Consider the following 20623-nt stretch of genomic DNA (forward strand, 5'->3'; position numbering starts at 1 on the left):
AAATAATACCGCCATACAATGCAAAATAATACAGCCATACAATGCCAAATAATACTGCCATACAATGCAAAATAATACTGCCATACAATGTTAAATAATACTGCCATACAATGCAAAATAATACTACTACCATACAATACTAAATAATACTGCCATACAATTCCAAATACTACCATACAATGCCAAATACTGCCATATAATGCCAAATAATGCTGCCATAAAATGCTAAATAATACCGCCATACAATGCTAAATAATACCGCCATACAATGCTAAATAATACCACCATACGCCAAATAATACTGCTATACAATGCCAAATAATACTGCCATACAATGTTAAATAATACTGCCATACAATGCCAAATAATACTGCCATACAATGCCAAATAATACTGCCATACAATGTTAAATAATACTGCCATACAATGCCAAATAATACTGCCATACAATGCCAAATAATACTGCCATACAATGTTAAATAATACCGCCATAGAATGCCAAATAATACCGCCATACAATGCCAAATAATACCGCCATACAATGCAAAATAATACTGCCGTACAATGTTAAATAATACTACCATACAATGCCAAATAATACTGCCATACAATACTAAATAATACTGCCATACAATGCTAAATACTACTACAATGCCAAATACTGCCATATAATGCCAAATAATACCGCCATACAATGCAAAATAATACTGCCGTACAATGTTAAATAATACTACCATACAATACTAAATAATACTGCCATACAATGCCAAATACTACTACAATGCCAAATACTGCCATATAATGCCAAATAATGCTGCCATACAATGCTAAATAATACCGCCATATAATGACAAATAATGCTGCCATACAATGCTAAATAATACCGCCATACAATGCTAAATAATACCGCCATACAATGCCAAATAATACTGCCATACAATGCAAAATAATACTGCCATACAATGCAAACTAATACTGCCATACAATGTTAAATAATACTGCCATACAATGCAAAATAATACTACTACCATACAATACTAAATAATACTGCCATACAATTCCAAATACTACCATACAATGCCAAATACTGCCATATAATGCCAAATAATGCTGCCATAAAATGCTAAATAATACCGCCATACAATGCTAAATAATACCGCCATACAATGCTAAATAATACCACCATACAATGCCAAATAATACTGCCATACAATGCCAAATAATACTGCCATACAATGTTGAATAATACTGCCATACAATGCCAAATAATACTGCCATACAATGCCAAATAATACTGCCATACAATGTTAAATAATACTGCCATACTGTTAGGGATCTGCCAGGTACTACGTCTAGGTATACTCCTGGGATTAATCAATCCACACCTGAGGCCAGACCTGTTCGACTGACACCATCTCCCACCAACCAGGGTGGCAGGCTCAGGAGTGGGAGAGCCTATCGCGGCCTGGTCAGTCAGAGTTAGCTCCGCCCCCTGTCCTTTATTACCTGCCGTGTTCTCTTCCTCAGTGCTTGTAATTCTTCCGGATTCCTGGCCCCACTGCTGCTTGCTCCAGCCTGCTTCTGCCGTGCTTCTGCCTTGCTGCAGTTCCGCTTAACCTGCTTTGCCCCTGGCTTGCTTCCTTCTCCGTGCTCACTTTGGTATACTCCACTTCATCCTGGTCCTGACTACTCATTCACCGCTCCGTTTCCTACTGCCCCTTCCCTTGCGTGTCCCCTGTTTGTTCTCCCGTGCACTTAGACAGCGTAGGGACCGCCGCCCAGTTGTACCCCGTCGCCTAGGGCGGGTCGTTGCAAGTAGGCAGGGACAGGGCGGTGGGTAGATTAGGGCTCACTTTCCCTTCACCTCCTTCCTGCCATTACACATACAATGCCAAATAATACTGCCATACAATGCCAAATAATACTGCCATACAATGTTAAATAATACTGCCATACAATGCCAAATAATACCGCCATACAATGCCAAATAATACCGCCATACAATGCCAAATAATACTGCCATACAATGCCAAATAATACTGCCATACAATGCATAAAAATACTCTCATCCAGAGTGTACATGATACTGCATATATAAAGCTAACATAATACCGACATATAGGGCCAAGATAAAACTGCCACAAACAACCCACATAATACACATGTCATAATAATATGCCCATAAAGGGGTATTCCCATCTTATAAAGTGATGACATTTCACCAGGATATGCCATCACTTTATGATCGGTGGGTATCCAACCCCTAGCATTCCCACTGATCTTGAGAATCAAACAGCTGCAGCACTGACTTAGCGCTGTGTCCCCCCATCACTGTTTTTCCCTGCACAGCGGCACCCCGACCTCTCACTGTGCAGTGCAGCCCCTTCATTCTCAGGATCGGTGAGCGTCCCAGAGTTTAGATCCCACCGATTACAAAGTGATGACATATCCACTTTATTGGATGGGAATCACCCTTTAAAAAGGGACTAAATTACACTGCCATAAAGTTCAGACATAACACTTTTTATTCAATTCCCCAAAATGATCACAATAAACATATAAATAATACTCTTTGCCACCCCCTAAAACCAACCCTCAAATACAATGTCCCACCGAAGTATGGAAATCTTAAAAGTAGTCAAGCGTATGGGGCTGAGCTGCAATACCAGACATAGCCCATGGACGAGAGTGGCGCTATTTCTGGAAAAACATAAACCCCTCTTCTAATCCCATACAAGCCTTTAAAATGGTTAAAATATATAAAAATAAAAAAAACATTGCTGGCACAGTGGATAGCATTGGCGTCTTTCAGCACCGGGCAAACGGGTCGGAAATCCAGGTCAACACCTGCATGACGTTTTATATCCTGCGTATATTTGCATTGGTTTCTTCTATGGACATTCTTTTAGGTCATCTACCTCCCTATGAAACTTGCCCTAATATGTGTCAAAAACTGATATTGGTAAAATAGACTATGACCGCTCCCCCCCACGCCCACCCCCGGGACCCATGTAAGCAAACGCATTCTGTATATAGCTGTATGGAAAATCTTGGTCCTCTATAAGTAATAGGGAAATAAATAAAAGTTTATGACCATATGTTGGGATTTTCGATGGTTGAATTCTCTTTTAAGCACTATAAAGTAGCCCTTTGCCACTCGAAATAGCACATCATGATTTATAGACTAGAAGAACGTACTGAGCCTCAAGCTGCGTCCTCACCGGGGGCACATTTGTCTCGCTGGCGGCGTTATCTGGACAGAATTGTAAGAGGGATTACTTTACCTATAGGACGCAGGAGGAGCAGAACTTGTTCTATAATAATAGTATCGGGAACTTAGATATGATGAGGGCGGAAAACCTTTTCTTCTATCCTCCTAAATACGCAGAAGACCCCGGTTATCGTTGACTTGCATGGAGCCATTAACGTACATTGCACTGATCCCCCCCAAATCCATCGCATTTTGCCGCCTCTGCGTCTTCTTATCACAAAATGTAAAAAGTCCCTGAAAGTCGAATTTCATTTCTTGTCATTTAATCCTGTTACATTCTGTGAATTACTTCTCATCGCTTCAATACCAACATAATCTCAGATTTATTATTATTGTGTTTCGGGGGCGTGCGTGCTGCTACATTTTTTAGTTTTACTTTATTATAGCGCTTTGTTCGTTTGGGAAGGACGATTGCGTTGATTTTCAAGTATTAAAGGAATACTCCAGACAAAACTGATAAGTGGGGCAAATTTACTATAGATGTTGCTCCGGAATTCTAGCTTAAATTATTTTTGCCGCAAATCATTTTAGACAAATTTATCAATGAAATGCGCCGAAAAGAACAGACTTTTACGACTCATCTGGCAAAGAGGTGTGGCTTTAATAAAAGGGCGTGGTTTAATATGAGGTGGCCACAGTTGCCATGCCCCGCCCCCTCAAGCCCTGCACTAGGCATAACACAGTGGAGTAGATTTATAAAGTAAAATGTGCAAAAGTTGGCTTAAAAACCGGCGTACATGCTATGCGCCAAATTTTTTTATTGTGTTTAAGACACTTTTTAGACCTCACTTGACTGTCGGAAAAGTGTCTAGAAAAGGGGCGGGGCTAAGTGGAGTCAAAAAACGTGGCAGATTTATTAATGGTTTCCTTTTGGCGCAACATATTGGTGTAAAGGTGGTGTAAGGAAAGTGTCTAATATGTCTCGCAAGGTGCGCCAAATTTATCATACAAGGCACAGTTTGTGCCCGTCCGGTCTAGTTTTAGCCTGTATGAATAAATCCCCCCCACTATATTAGTTTGGCTTGGAGTGTTTCTTTAAGACACTGTCCCCCTACAGTTTTTCTTAATTTAAATAAGTCCAAAATTCTGCGCTGATTAATTTCCTAATAGATCTTTGTAGTGGTCAGAGCTCCGTTTTTCTGATACAGAGCGCCAAATCCCCTGTAGTGTAACAAATCCCCTGCTGGCTTACCTCTCCAGGTAGCAGTCATTCTGATTTCACCCACCAATCCCTTTCGGGGCCGTGCCGTTATGTATGCAGATTGGATATGAGTCATGTCCTGGCCTCTTAAAGGGCCAGCACATGCTAATTGCTGGTTCCAGCCAATGCCCTTGTAACCTGGCGGTTACTAAGGCGACTCCCAAACCACTCTGGGCCTGAGCAATAACATTCATTTAGTTCCTAAGTCTAGTAAGATATGTTTTATTCTGCTAGCTACGTTATCGCCTACCTGCGGTTTCTGCCTACTGTCCCGAAACTGCGATTCGAAAGCGCCAGCCTTTACACGTGTCAGTCGTTGCTAACGGAAAATGACCAGGAGATTCCCTGTAGTAAAGTCCATACCTGTAACGAACTGGCTTGCTACATAACCAGACCAAAATTAACATACAGCTCAAGTGTAGCAGAGCCAAGTTAATCCAGGAATAGTTGAAGTGAGTATGCAGTCCAGGAACAGCTGAGCCGAGTCTGGAGCCCAACAGCAACGGGGTCTCGGCAGGCACATATTAAGACAACAGGCAGAAATTCCAGGTTTCAGGGTCGACAGCACTGAACATCTTTCTAGTAAAGTTTAATTAAAAACGTTATTTCGATTTAGCGCTGCACCTTCTATGTATCCACTTTAAATAGAAGCTTCGTAATGCTGCCGTAAGCCAAATCCGTTAGACTGGTGAACTAACGGCTCCACTGACAGCGGCTCCTGTGTGACTCTAACACACAAAGTATAACCCTAATACCGATTAAATTGAAGTTGATTTAAAGAGGTATTCCCCAAATCATAAATGATTGCTTATCCACAGGATGGGTAATAATTTTCTCATTACTGGGACCCCCACCGATGGTGAGAACAGGGGTCCCGTACCCTTAGATCCTCAATCGCAGTGTGGAGGACAATGAATGTAGCGTCGCTCGGCTACTGCCATCATTCTCATAGACAGTGAATGGAGAGGCAGGCAAATGCTCGACCGACGCTCCATTCAAGCTCCTTCTCATTGCAGGGAGTGCAGTGAGGAGGATCTTGGGGTTCGAAACCCCTATTCTCACAAACAGTGGGGCCCCCAGGAATCAGAAAGTTGGATAGGTGATAATGGTTTTGGGAAAAATTTACCCAAAAATTTGGGAAAAATTTGGGAAAAATTTACCAAATCTGAAACATTTGGTAAATTCAGAGTCAATTCAATTAGTGTAGAATCGATTCGCTCATCTCTACTACTGTTTATACTATACTGAACTATATGGGGAAAAGTTTGGGTGACACGAGTAAAGTTCTGAAGTTTGCGGTTCCTTTTTGTAAGAAAATAACGCTTTTTGAGAAGTTAGGTTTATTTTAAGACTCCGTTCTCGTTACTCCACCGAGAGATACAGGTAGAAGATGCAAAGAAATGTTAAATATTCTCCCCGAGTTCTAGAATTAAACACATCTTCCCTATTCTGCATAACTTAGATGATTTCTTCCTGACCCACTTACCAGTACAGCCTCCGTGTCGTCAGGCTCATATATATATATTTCAGTGTTTTCTCCTGCCAGAGAATGAAAAATTTACTCCGCACTCGAATTAAAAGGATTCAAATTCAGACAGATGCTGACATTTTCCATTTGCTTAATTGTCCATTGATCCAGGGAAGTTCTTGCCAATCTGAGTTCTCTGGCTTTTCAGATAATAACCTCATACACCTCATACATGAGGCAGGCTAAAAATTCTTGTGATGTTTTTAGTAGCCTGTGGAGGGCTGCCGGACTCCAAGTTCCCTGCAATTTAAGTTAATCTCGTTCAATTATATTTAATTCCCCCAAATATTATAGTCAGGGATCATCTCCAGATGTAGGGTCGACCCGACGCACTTCCACCTGTATGAAAGCTCAAAATGTAGCAGTTTATAGCCATTGTTATCAGTGCTGATTAAAAACATTTCTACCGTTTTGTGCATGCAGCTCTACTGCAGACCTATGTATCTCCATGGTTACAGACTATAATAAAAAAAAATCTGTGAGCAGTTCCATCCTGCAGTAAGGGGCCCAGATCTAGGTTGGTGAGGATCCCAGGACAAAAAAAATTGCCCACAAAAGAAACAGTCATATCATGTCCTGCTAAGTTTAAAGGTTTCTTTTGGGAACTGGGAGGCGGAGGCCTCATGGGCATTTGCCCATGTCACCCTTGGCCCTGTGTGTTACTCCCTTCCCTCTACCCACCACTTCTTGATAACCCACACACAGTAAAAGAGATATGAACTGAGTGCAGGCCCAGACTACACTCTAGGTTTGTAGTCTGTAACCATGGAGACACACCCTCCATGGTTGCAAACATACCCAGTGTGTAGTCTGATCTGTTACTCCACTCTCGCTCTTGCTATCCTACAGACAGTAGGAGAGTGGGCGAAGGGGGTGAAGTAAGGCATGACTACAGGATCACTGTTCACAGGGTTTATTTGTCATATGTAAATATGGCGATACATAAATCAGCATAGGAGCTGAAGACACAAAACGGTAGGAGATTTTTAAACAATACTATTAGCAAAGTTGTTTTATTTTATATTTTAGATGCAGTGGAGCAATAAAAAAGGGTTGAAAAAGTATACACACCCTTTACTAATATAGTGCGAATGTGAATTCTAGCTACAGCTATGGGATAAAAGTTCAGCAAATATTTCTATACCTTACCGTGCATAACCTACGTTGCGAGAATTAGGCTCTAATCCATCAACGCTGCTGTATATTAACCCCTTGTTCTCTGAGTGTAATCTATACAATTCCTGGCAGACTGTGCGGTAAAACAGACATTACGCAGATTGCATTCATAATTACGGTTTATTTGCACATTACAGACAATTAACATCTGGTATAAGAATACCTTCCGCAGGAGAACATTTATCGCTTTAACCCTGTGCGCCCCTGTAAATAACTGTTTGCCGCAAGGAATAAATCGCTGGCAGAGAAGTGCGGAGATGTGATAAGCTGAGAGAAGGAAATATTTACAGACAAGTGATCAGTGAGAAGATTTCATATCTGAAACTGGAGAGAAGGAGAACGCTGCAGATAAAACAGACAAACCCAAGATCATTGTCAGGTCCGAAGGAGTCCCTCTGCTATGTAATAGACAATGGGTCCAAATAAATGCCCCTGTCTTCATTCTACTCATTTTTCTCCTAAATTCATTGCATACTTCTCCATATACATGAGTGAGTCATTACTGGCAGTGGCGTACCTACCATAGGCACCCCATGCCACTGCCATGGGGCCCATGATGAGAAGGGGCCTGGGTATTGAATTTCCCTTCACACGGTAATAGAGTTAAATGATAGAATTCTGGAATTCTGAAGCCACCACTAGGGGGAGCTCACTGCATACAGCTATATACAGCTCTAATAACAGTGCAAATCCAGAGAATGGGATCTCTCTAGTCGGGGTCAATGTATAAGGCTCCCTCTAGTGAGGGGGTCACTGTATAAAGGGAAACGGGAGATTTTTTTATTTCAAGCCCGGTGGGCCCCTACCAGGTTTACCACTTTGACTACCAAAAAGTTCCAGATAGATAGATAGATAGATAGATAGATAGATAGATAGATAGATAGATAGATATGAGATAGATAGATAGATAGATAGATAGATATGAGATAGATAGATAGATAGATAGATAGATAGATAGATAGATAGATAGATAGATAGATAGATAGATAGATAGATAGATAGATAGATAGATAGAGACTAAAAACCATCCATATAATGAGATTTTCTTGGTAGAGTTTAGGTTGAGGATCTGCATCATGACCTGCCTGATAACCTGATATTTTGATGAAAGGTTCACTATAATTTAATCTTTCTTCCATCTTTCTTTGATTCATCTCCTGCAAACTGTCCCCTCCGCCGTCCATATAGTCCCCCCCCCCTCCCTTCCTGCACTGGAGATTGGCATGTTAAAAGCACACGAGCTCTTAGACGTACTTTATATGAAAACAGTAATAAAAGCTTTAAGCAGCTCCAATAAAACAATCCTGCAGCTCCGGCACAGCACCCCTACCCAGAATCCATTGCAGGTAACATCGCTACATGAGCTGCAGTGACATGATGTATACAATGTATGGGGAGTTTATAAGATGTGACATGGAACTAATAACACGACTTATTACAGACACGTCCCTTTTGGGGGCACCGGGCAACAAGCGAATTGCACCTCAACCCACCCCCGCATGCCATATCTTTAGAGTTTTTCCCAAACGTTTATATCCAAATACTGCCATACAATGCTTAAATAATACTCCCATACAAAGACCCCATAATACTCATATATACATATCAAATAATACCGTCATATAGTGCCAAGCTAAAACTGCCATATACAGCCCACTTAATACCACCATATAGTACCCAAATAATACTCACTTAAAGAGCCCACAATGACCATCGTACACCACTAAATAATACTGGATGGTCTTAGGCCAACTCTGCTTCTACGAAATAGTAGCCCTGGGCCACTGCCCAGATTTCCACCCCCTAAACCTGTTTATATTAATGGTAAGCCAACCCTCCCAGAAACTCATTTAACTAGGTGTTAGGAATAGGTAACCTCATTAAAATCCCTTCTTACCGTTTTGTGTATACAGCTCCTATGTATAGCAGAACTATGTATCTCCATAGTTACAGACTGCAACAAAACCCTATGTGTAGTCTGATCCTTTTAGTGTTGGGTCTTGATTAAGAGATTCTACGTAATCAGCTGTTCTTAGAAGGGGAGGTTCACCAGGCCATACATTTTCACTGCAGCGGCCCCTGCAGGAGAAATGTAGTATTACATGCCAGAAATTCAAGTGAATGGCCCACCATGTAAAACATGTTAAAATGAGAACTGATCTTTGTCTACTAATAGAAAGGGGTCACCCGCTTTGGGGGGGGGGTGATATCCGTTCACCCTAATAGAGTATATAGTAAGGGAAGTCAATGTACAATTCATAAGGGAATCCTAAGCACCTTAGATTCTAGGGGTTTCTCACCCCCTTGTCATGTTGATGGGTCATTTGTCAGATGAATGTTACATTTCCAGTGGACGTTAACCACTTATTAGCTCCGCCATACAAAGCAATGGAAATATAGCTCCATCTGGTGGCCATTCTAAGGATTACAGTTTCTAAAAAAAATATTGGTATTTTATACACTTTAGTTCTCAGGTCATGTTCACCCATCTTATATCCTGTTGTTGTGACTCGCTGTGACTATTTAAGCTTGAAAATGGAAATATCCCAGTGCTCGAACCTGTTTACAAAGTAATCACTGTCAAATCAGAAATGCTGTACTTTGCACATCCCCACGACAGTCACCATTGCTCTTGGAAAGTAGAATCTCAAGCCAAGCCGGTGACATTATTGCATTTTATAGTGTAGGGTGACGCTGCTCATAGCCCCTTATCTTCTATCGTAGGTGCATCAACCACTTGACATGTCCCTGTCTAATCCCCCGACACTTTAATTACGACACTCCGAAGGATACGGATCAGAAAAGTGGCAGGAGCCTTGGCTGGTCGCTGGGAGATTGGATTCACTTCTTCCGGATCCTCTGACACGCTGGGTTTATCTCTCAAACATGAACATTTATGGAACATTCAGATTATATTAGCTCTTTGTTCTGGGATGTAAAACACAGAGAATATAAAGTGACAGCAAGTCAGAAGAATTCCTGCAACAATACATCACCTATGAGGCTCTTTTTCTGCTTCCAGATCTGTAGGGGTAGGAGCGGAGTTCCAAAAGGGACAGTATTTTCTCTGTCGCCATCTCTACCCAAAAAAAGAGTCAATTTTTCATTATTAGGAGGTTGTCACAGCCCCGCCCCATTTTAATAACAACTCTTCAATTTATTAATAGGGCCAACTAACATCTCTATCAATATTAATGGAAGGTTGTCACAGCCCCGCCTCATTTTAGTAACATTTCTTCAATTTATTAATGGCGCCAGCAAACATCAATATCAATAAAAGGTTGTCACAGCCCCGCCCCATTTTAGTAAAATTTCTTCAATTTATTAATGGTGCTGTAATGACGGGGTAGGGAGACAGACAGGTGATACCTAATCTACCCGCCACTCAGTCCCTGCCTACTTGCAACGACCTGTCCTAGGCGACGGGGTACAACTTGGTGACGGTCCCTACGCTCAGTAAGTGTACGACAGACAAACAGACAAGGGTACACAGAAGCTAGGGAAACGGGGCAGCTGCCCACAGAGACACCGTGAGCAACGAGAGAAGTGAACGAGCCGAGTCAAACCAGGAGTGCACGAGGTACAAAACGCTGAGCAGGAGAGTGGTCAGTAAGCCAAGGTCAATAACAAGCAGAGGATCAGTAGTTCAAGCAGCAGCAGAGCCAGGAAACAAGCAGAGCAGAATCACAGGCAAAGGAGGAACAGGAAAGGCAGGTATAAATAGACAGTGGGCGGGAGCTAGCTCCGTCTGGCCAGGCTGTGATAGGCTCTCCCACTCCTAAGCCTGCCATCCTGAGTGGTGGAAGATGGAGTCAGTCTCACAGACATAGAAGCAGGTGCAGACTGATTACCCACGGGCGTCGACACAGAAGCTGTGTCTGGCAGATCCTTTACAGGTGCCAACTAAAATCTACATTAATATGAATAGAAGGTTGTCACAGCCTTGTCCCAGTTTAAAAAACATTTATTTAATTTATTAATGGAGTCAACTTACATTTTTATAATAGATATGAAAGGGAAATTGTCACAGCTCCGCCCCATTTTCAGTAACATTTTCTCTATTAATGGTGACAAATAACATTTTTCTCATATAAATAATGGGAAGTTGTCACAGCTCCGCCTCATTCTCAGCAACATTAATACCATTTATTAATGGTGACAACTAATATATATTTTATAGAAATTAATGGGAGGTTGTCACAGCTCAAATAACAATTTCAGTATCATTTCATCCATTTATTAATGGAGGCAACTAACATTTTTAGAATAGAAAAAAATGGGAGGTTGTCACAGCCCCACCCAATTTTTAGCAACATCTCATTCTCTTTTTATTAACGGTGAACTGGAATCTTTTTCATGGAAATCAGCAGGAAGTTGTCACAGCTCCGCCCCATTCTCAGTAACATTCCTTCCTTTTAATAATGGGGATGACTAATATCTATTTGATTCAATTGAATAGTAGGTTGTCACAACCCCGTCCCAGTTTCAGTAATATTTCTTCCATTTATTAATGGTGATAACTTATATATCTGTTTTGGAAATGAATGAGAGGTTGTCGCAGCCCCACCCCAAATTTCAGTATCATTTCTTCCATTTATTAGCGATGGCAACGAACATGAGTTAGTAGGTTAGGGTCATAGGTGCTGTATTCTGACTTTGTACAACTTGCAGGCCATACGGAGTCGTAATCATACATTTTTTCCCTCCATATCCCTTATTTTTGAAACATAAGAGAGGCTAAATTTGTTAAATTGCCCTTAAATGAAATAAATACATTTTACAAAATTTTTGAAGAAAATGTCATAAAAATTTAAATTAAACTTTCCTGAAAGAAAATACAACTTCTGACCCAAGATGGAGTGAGCTGACATTATATGTGACTTTTTTTCCTCGAAAAATAACTTTTGAAGTTTTGTATCTCACAGATGAATTCATATTTCAAAAATGACCTTCTCTTTTAAGGATATGTCTTGTTACATTAGAGAGGAATTTAGAAACATTTGGACAAAATATCAAAAAATGTCTTTAAAAAATGACTCAATGCTTAACCTATAAATCATTCCGCTCACATATGGTTTCAAGAAAAACTCCAGATGGGACAAAAAGTTTATTTTGTCTCTTCGAGCCAGTGGTGGATCTCGGCTGCCATATTCCCCTACCTGGTGCCCAGGACTAGAAGTGCTGTCATCGCTTATGAACTACCACTCCTTCCAGGGATGGACACAGCAGTGTGTGAAAACAGTATATGGACCCCTGTCCTTCCAATAGCTCATAGAGCACCCCCCTTAGCCGGGTGTAGTTATATGAGGTGCCGAGGTAGCAGATACACTAGGACCCTGAGCCAGACTACAATCAATAGGCAGACTTCTGATTGGCTCAGATCAAGCAGCACAGCTCTGACATCACACCAGGAAGAGCCCGCCCACTGTAATAATGGAGTGGGAAACTTCTTTGTTTCAGCCTTTTGCTTTTATTGACTGATAAATGATCACGACGAGAACTTTTTGAGAAGTAAAACTTTTATATTCCAATGTTGGCAAAAAAAAATATTATTTTGTATTACATTTGTATTTACAGATTATCCCTGATCAGCAAAATTCCTAAAGAATAAGACAATATTTACAACATACGAATGCCCCAAGTAGGCGACAGCCCTAGTAATTAACCATGTGACTGTTCACAATGAATGGAACACTCCAGGCAAAACTGATACAATGTATTGTGCCAAGTGCAAGGCTTGAGGGGGCGGAGCCTGACACAGGGATCCTCTGTTTTGTGTTCTTTGTATCCCTGTCTTAGGCACTGCCCCCCTAAGGCCTAGCGCTAGGCAGACCACAGCGTATTAGAATTACCCAGAGGGAACCAACTTGAAGGTATCATGTTTTCAAGTGGTATGTAATGAACTCCCTTTTACTATGTCGAATAATATTTACATTTGATTAATTCACTTTCTACTTTTCTTCAAGCATAAAAAATTCTCCTACCTGCTCAGATACATTTTCTCGTCCACAGGTACAGTTTTATAGAAGTTATATTCTAGCCCATAGGGGGCAATATTTTATTCAATAGGGTTGTAGTTTTATAGTAGTTATATTCAATAACTTATATTCTAGTCCATACGGGTCAATATTTTTGTCTATGTGGGTAATTTGATAAAAGTAATGGTCTTGAACACAGGAGGCGCTATTATAGTATTTATAGTCATTTCCATTGGGTACAATATTATATTAGTTAGTAGTGGACCAATAAATATATTCCATTTAAGCAATATTCTTACCTCTGTATTAACAATCTGTGTGAGGCCCATATATTTTTTGGAAAAAACAGAAGCAGGTCCCATCAAAAGGAAAAAGGGAAACTTTAACATTGGGAAATGTTTTTGAAAGGTTCCTGGTTTTTTTCTGATGGGAGCCGCGGTTTGGCAAGAAATGTATATTTCTTAATAAAATGGTGAGAATGATTCCATAGTTTGTCAGGCCAATGGCCGGTTGGGCTTTAAAATAAACAATATTAATGCACTTCCCCTTATCCACTCATCAGGGGGCGACAATGAGCAAAAGAGAAAGCTCTTCCCAGAGTGGAGAGAATATGAAATCTGTGTTCCATCCTGAGGCATGATGGGAGATTTAGAATAAAAACGCTAGGCAAAAACTAGAATTGACCAATTCTATTGTACTAGCAAGTCCATGTTTTGTGATGTCTCTCACCACTCACCACACACTTGTCCTCTATATATAAATGGAAGATCTTTAGAAATGAGTCCAAAGTAAACCAACCACCATTCATTGTCCCCAGAGAAGATATGCGCTATGAAGAATGGATCTCCAATGAGATGATATTTAGAAAATGGTATATCAGTACAAGCTGGCATCCTTGCTTGACCCAATGGAGAAGATATCCTTGAGATGCATCGGTTGACTTTCTTGCTGGGATTATCTTCTCCATTCAACTTGACAGTTCTATACCAGTTGTGCAAACAGAGCAATTTCTGGAGACTCCATCCAGGGCATGCCATCTGCACATTAAGAAGATAAGACTAACCACTCGGAAAGTATGTAGCCCTAGGTGGTTCTTTGTACGTCATCTTTCCTTTTCAACAACAGAACTCTTGGTTGCTCTTAGTTCACGAGATATCTAAGTTAGTTTCTCAACGTACAAAATTCTTCTGTTTAAAGATCGGTTGTGGGAACTTTCATCATGTGGTCTTCACAAATGTTCTCCAGAACGTTGAACTTGGACCCAAAGATCTGAAGATTTGAAAGTTTGACACTACTACCTGAGATGCTGATGGCTTCCAGAGAAGAAGCATGAGAAAGTTCTCCTTCCTCCGCATACACTCGAGGCTTGTACATGTCTTGTGACTTCCTCTGGGCGTGTAGTTTCTGTAGAAATAAGCAATAATTATAATAAATGCCACGAATGTGCTGTACAAATGTATTACATCAAACGCCATAAACGACAACCATCTCCTTATCCTCTCCATGTTTGACTTGAATTGGTAGCAAAGGGGCCAGGCTTAGCTTTTTGGGATTCCCATTGTGATGGTCCATACTGTGCTTGAGGTTGTTCTAATCTGAGGTCCACGAAAAGAAAGATGGATGCCTCCCACAACCAACTCCCCTCGAAACATTTTATAAGATTGGCATTGTGAACGTCTCCTGTACAATGGAGTAGATAGACAATCCTCCGAAGAACTGGTGGCCTAGATTAAGGTCGGAATCCAAGGATCCCCATCCAAAGTCTGCCTGGTCTCTACCATATTTAGGGCTCTCTAGCTTCAAATTCCCTCTCACTACAGCCAAAAGTTCTCCTTTTTAGGACAACCTGCTGCCGTAATCCCACCGGTTTTATTTCTTTAAAATACGGATATCAATCATTTCTATCACTGACAGCCAATGTTACTCTTGCTATGTTAACTCCAGTTACTTTTGACTATTCAACTTTTTTCTTTAAATTATCCTTTGATATTTAAGTGGAGTATAAGACTGAAATTTTTTTGAGCTTTTTTTTGTTGTTGTTTTTTGCAAGATCAAATTTATATGCACGGGCAGACTGAGAGTGATCAGATCCCCAGGGCATTAAAGATCCCGAGTCATTACTTCTTGCACGTTTGGAACTCCTGAAAAGATTGTTGGCTCTTAAGATATCTACAGGAGATTTTTCTTTCCACCACTGGGATCGGGATGGGGGACAAAAAAGGAACATGGTTTATGGTCCGTGTTCTTGACTAAAATCAGTATGTATTTGTCATGAAAAATATTGCTATAATTGTTAATGGAACTGAGGACTCTGCTAAAAATATATCTATCTGTCCATGTAAAGCTAAATAAATAACTGCAAAAAGATCGAATAAAAATATAAAAAATATATACACTATATGGCCAAAAGAAGGTGGACCCTCCTCCTAAAAAGGGGATTAACTCTGTATTAACACCCATGGTTTTGGAATGGGATGTTCAACAAGCCCGTATAGGTGTGATGGTCAGGGGTCTACATACTTTTGGCTAGATAGTATATATATATAAGTATATATATATATATATATATATATATATATATATATATATATATATATATATATATATATAAAACATGAAATTAGTATCAAACTATTTGTTTCCAGTTGTGAATAGGGCATTGGTGGCTTAGATTCTTTTCTATGTCTTAATTATTTTTTTTTTTCATTTTATCTACAGTATAATAGTTTTTATATTTGCTGTATACATATAGACAGTAATTTTTTTTGTGCAGAATCATTATTTTTTCTGTTTGCTGATTTGTATTTTTTAGAGATCTGGGAGCGATCATTAAATGCCCAGAATAGAATGCCGTCTCTTTTATCTGGATTAAAGTTTTCATTCTCATATCTCTGTGTGGCAGGATAAATATTCCATTAATTATTAGGAGGTAAAGATGACTAAAAGGAAAATTCAACTGTCTGATTGGCATACCTCACTCTGTGTGACATGTAAAGGAAAATCCCACCTAATGTCAAATCGGCTTGTGAAATAACAACATTGATGAGGGTCTGTGAGATGTAAAACTCACCCATTCACTCGAGTCCCACAATAAAGGACTGAAGGTCACTGTAAAAGGCTCAAGCCTCTTTGGGGCCCTTCAGCATTTTCCACAGCTTTACTATATAGGTGCGGGTCCTAGAGCTGGGACCAGCATCTATCAAACATTTATGACATATCTTCTGGTATAATGAAGTAATGGATCAAAAGATTATAATAAGACCAAATTACCAAATTTTTAAAAATATGATACAGCCATATACAAGAATTCAAGCTAAACAAGGGCATACATCAACGTTGTAGGATTTCTCAACATGGAACTATTGTATTCCCACTGCCTTTCTTATGCCCCCTCATTTACTTAAAGATAATAGTAAACTGTTACATGCCACCTTGTACTTAATTCTGTCAATATATGTAGGAGCAGCAGGGGGACGAGGCAGGACCGTAAAGGGGTCTGCAGAGTGTCCATGTAGGGAAATGCAGACAGGCTACAAGTCAGGAGCCTTGACTTGGTGCACTAATTGACCAGGCATGTCACTGAATAGCTACTGCTTCTTAGAGGAAGCTGTAATAGGTATTTTGGGATAGTTTGGCACCATATGCCTGCCGCATTACCCCATAGCAGTACCATGTAAATATTTGCACACATTGATCAATCAGTGTGGTCTTATAACTTAGGGATATTCTACCTTAATTAACGCTGTCTCAAGGGTTCTGGAATATTTTCTTTGCAATGAATTGTGATTAGACGAAAGAGTACGATGTCCGGAATTTGCCTGCTAAAAAAATATTACGATTAATATATACTACGCATAATATAACATATTACCACACATACCAAAGCATCTACTAGCTTTCACTTGTATGTCACTATTTTTACCCCTCCACTATTTTCACCCCATAGAACAGGGGTGGGCAAACTTTTTGACTCGCGGGCCACAATGGGTTCTAAAATTTGACAGAGGGGCCGGGCCAGGAGCATTTGGAGGGAGTGTTTGGGCCGGATATACTAAAGCATTAAATGTAGTGTGTGCAAACCTCATAGCACAGTAAGAACACTACAACCCAATTTATTAACTGTCTTTCAAATGTGAAAAATAGCCCTTATCAGTTAATAAATTTGTCTCAAGGAATATGCAAGATATGGCATTTACATACTATTTCGCAGATACTGGGAGAAGGAAATGTAAATAGATTAAAATAACATACGCACTGTGATTTATCAAGATTGCGTCTGTTTTTAATAAGTTTCAATCGAAGGTGCAAAGTTAAAGAAATCAACATTTATTGAAAAATGGAATCACTTTCAACATTCAAAACATATTATTACACAACGAAATACTCAAGCTCAATAATATCTACTTGTGTTAAACTGGGAAAACGTGGGCATTGCAGGGAAAGGGGAAAAAAAAGGAGGTTTTTAATTTGGACAAGTTCGGCGGGCCGGATTAAAAAGCCTAACGGGCCGTATGTGGCCCGCGGGCCGTAGTTTGCCCATGTCTGCCATAGAACCTAGTTGATTGGTTATATGTAGAGATCACTTTTTTTCAGCCTTGGTATCTGTTGGACACTTTACCTAATGTGCCATAATATAAGCAAAAGCTAATAGCATACATTAAATAGTTAACGCGGGTGTTTTTTGGAAGTGTCGTGTTTTCCTCTGCATATTTTAGCCTAACTCTTCCACAATGCAGATTTTACTGTAGTTGGATTCAGTCCAGTGACCCCAGCCATAGGGTTAACTATTGTACTACTAGGCCACTAAGAAAAATACAGTGACACAATGACCCTGACAATGTGTAGCTCTTTGGTATTAAAGGGAACCTGTCCTCAGTTTTGACAACCCTCAATCGCTATAACTGCTATACAGGGACTGGAGACACATTTCAGAAGGTATCCATATAGAACAGAAGTATTGAAGCAAGTGTCCTGTGATCTCGGCATCAATTACTCCCATCTAAGCTTGATTGACACCTCTTTGCAGGGAACAGCGGATGACGCAAGAGGCGTCAGAGATGTCAATCGAGCCAAAATATGAAGGGTTGCTGCTGCGATCGCAGGATACTTGCTTGCTGAAGAAACGCCCAAGGGACACTTTGAGAGTAATTTGCATACAGGACAGGAGTTTTTGAAAACGTCTCTCTCTAAGGTAAGCTTTATTACTGCTGCTATACATGGATATGTTCTGAAATGTCTCTCTAGCACCTACAGTATATAGCGGTTTAGGGTCATCAAAACTGATGACAGGTTCCCTTTAAGAACAGCTGAATTTAGAAGGTCAGCAAAGCCATTGGATTCAGAGAAACTTACCTGAAGTCTCAATGAGTTATTTTGTCTTCTCCCAGTGTGATAGCTCTGAAAAATAATAGACACATTTAGATTTTTTTTAATAACCCAAAAACTTTGATGTTTCTATAGAAAGGTCAACCAAGGACGATGCATGGGACAGCCAAGTATCTACTGAGTAAGGATTTGTCTTCATAGAAGAAGCTCCATTCTTGTCTAATTTACATCTATTTTTGCTTCTTTGCAAAACAAAAGCATTCATCGTACACAGCCGGGACTTTTTCTGTGATTTAAATCATTATTCTAGATTTTTAATAGCTGCAATCGCTGTTTCATCTGGTGTCTCATGTGTATCAATTAAATATTTTTCTCCGTAGATATAAAATATCATTTGTTTTTAGTGCCGCATAGGGAAATAATGAGATGGCAGCCTGGTAGCGAATGATGTTCTACCAGGATAGTCCAGACCCATGGTCAATACATATTTGTTATATTGGGATGTTCGCTGTATTGACCTAACTTGTATTCTAAAAAGTCATTATAAACACATGGCCCAGGGGTGTAGCTATAGCGGGGGCAGAGGTAGCATTCGCACCCAGGTCCTGGTGTCTGAAGGGGCCAAAAGCCCGTCTGACACATAAAAAGACACCAGTATTGTAGTTGGCATATGGTGGGCCCTGGCACAGATTATACATTGGAGCCCAAAATCTTCATGTTACCCCTTTGACAACCCCTTGGTCTTTGGCTTACTGAATGGCGCCGCATTTGGGCACGATCAAAAGCCCCTGTCCCTGTTCCTCCTCGGGTTCCTTCTTGAATCATAATTGAAGGGACCTATAAAATTAAAAAACAATGGGAATTTTGGTAGAACATTGTACCAAGAAAAAAAAGATGTATTGATAAATGCTCCAAATCCAAAGGCTGCTTACCTGTACGCTGTTGGAACGACCCACTCTTGGATTATTATGGACCAGTAATGCCTGTATCATACAGGAAATGAAAACATATCTTTACAAATGTCCGCAATAGATAAACCATCATTACCGAGCATCTAACAGCTACTAGTACAACTGTGACAGGTGCCCTATAAAAATGTCGGCCGTCACTGGTAGGGGTTCTCTTTAAAGATTAAGAAAAGGTTTTGCAGAATTTTTGCCCCCAGGAAAATTAAAGCCTTGCTACGCCATTGCAACCACAACATGATTAATACGTTAGGGGCCCTAGAGAAGAAACCAAAAGGGGCTCCGTCCCTTGTGTGGGCTGGTTCATGCCACCGCTCCATGATGGTAACAGACGGGCCTGCCACTTATTCACCCCCTTACCATGTCTTGTAGGCATGACCCTTGGGCATCTTCCTTCTTCCTATGCCTAGTGGGCGGTATGGAAGGGAAAGTAAGCCCTGCGCAGGGTCACACCAGCAATAAGGAAGAAGAATGGGTCAAATCTCAAGACCAAATAGAATTTTTTGATAGGCCATGTCATTTTAGAAGAAACTTTACAGCAGGTAGTCCAGATCTGTCCTGTTGGTCCACCACCCCTTCCTCCAACCTCAAGCTTAAAGTCCATGGTTAAGCTCTGAGGACTGGTGGGCATTTCCTCCCTCAATACTCACAAGGTCCTCTGTTCTATCCAAGTGACACCCTCAGATCTCCACAGCAGCATGAAGATTGAGTGGTGCCAACTACTGGAGGTGGCACATGTTGATAAGCAGCCACCTGAACTTATTTGAATACTGCCTGGCAAGCACAGTCCTTGCTGAAACTATTCATGGCCACAATTCAAAAATAATCAGGAATATTTTTGCAGGTAATTTTTTTTCTCCACCTTTGCAATGAGAGCAAAAACAGATCAATGTCTTTCTTTTTACCCAACATTACCATAAACAGCTCTACCCCCTCCCTCACACTTATAAACCCTCGAGAAGTCTCTGGGGTATCCGCTTAGAGTAAAGCATGATGGTCTGTTGAAAATAAAAATAAAAAATTGCAAATTGTTTTTCTTTCTAATTAGTCAGCTTTTACCGGTGTCTATTTCTACCTTTTACTTCTAAAAATGTAAATTTATTCCGGGAGCCTTTGCTGTCGACTTGAGAATAATTCACAAGTTTGCTGATTTGAGAATTTCATTGAAAATTGCGAAAT

At 40.3% G+C, this 20623-nt stretch overlaps 1 protein-coding gene and 1 long non-coding RNA gene across 3 annotated transcripts in view; one reads left to right on the forward strand and one right to left on the reverse strand.

Annotated features, from left to right (window-relative positions):
• LOC142665709 (uncharacterized) overlaps positions 1-20623 on the forward strand; it is a 47454-nt gene that overhangs the window by 17470 nt on the left and 9361 nt on the right. The gene's annotated exons all lie outside the window — the stretch shown is intronic.
• Positions 12706-20623, reverse strand: part of LOC142665707 (cadherin-like protein 26) — a 48223-nt gene continuing 40305 nt past the window's right edge. The window contains exons 16-20 of one of the 2 annotated variants that reach the window (XM_075845458.1): positions 19412-19462; positions 19233-19316; positions 18507-18551; positions 16886-16972; positions 12706-14558 (exon numbers count right to left, since the gene is read on the reverse strand). In XM_075845458.1, coding sequence (XP_075701573.1) covers positions 14346-14558; positions 16886-16972; positions 18507-18551; positions 19233-19316; positions 19412-19462 — 480 coding nt within the window. In that variant the 3' untranslated portion in view covers positions 12706-14345. Of the gene's footprint in view, positions 14559-16885; positions 16976-18506; positions 18552-19232; positions 19317-19411; positions 19463-20623 lie in introns of both variants that reach the window. The other variant, XM_075845457.1, reaches the window with a different exon arrangement.

This window comes from Rhinoderma darwinii, chromosome 13 (assembly GCF_050947455.1).
Source record: "Rhinoderma darwinii isolate aRhiDar2 chromosome 13, aRhiDar2.hap1, whole genome shotgun sequence".
Lineage (NCBI taxonomy): Eukaryota > Metazoa > Chordata > Amphibia > Anura > Rhinodermatidae > Rhinoderma > Rhinoderma darwinii.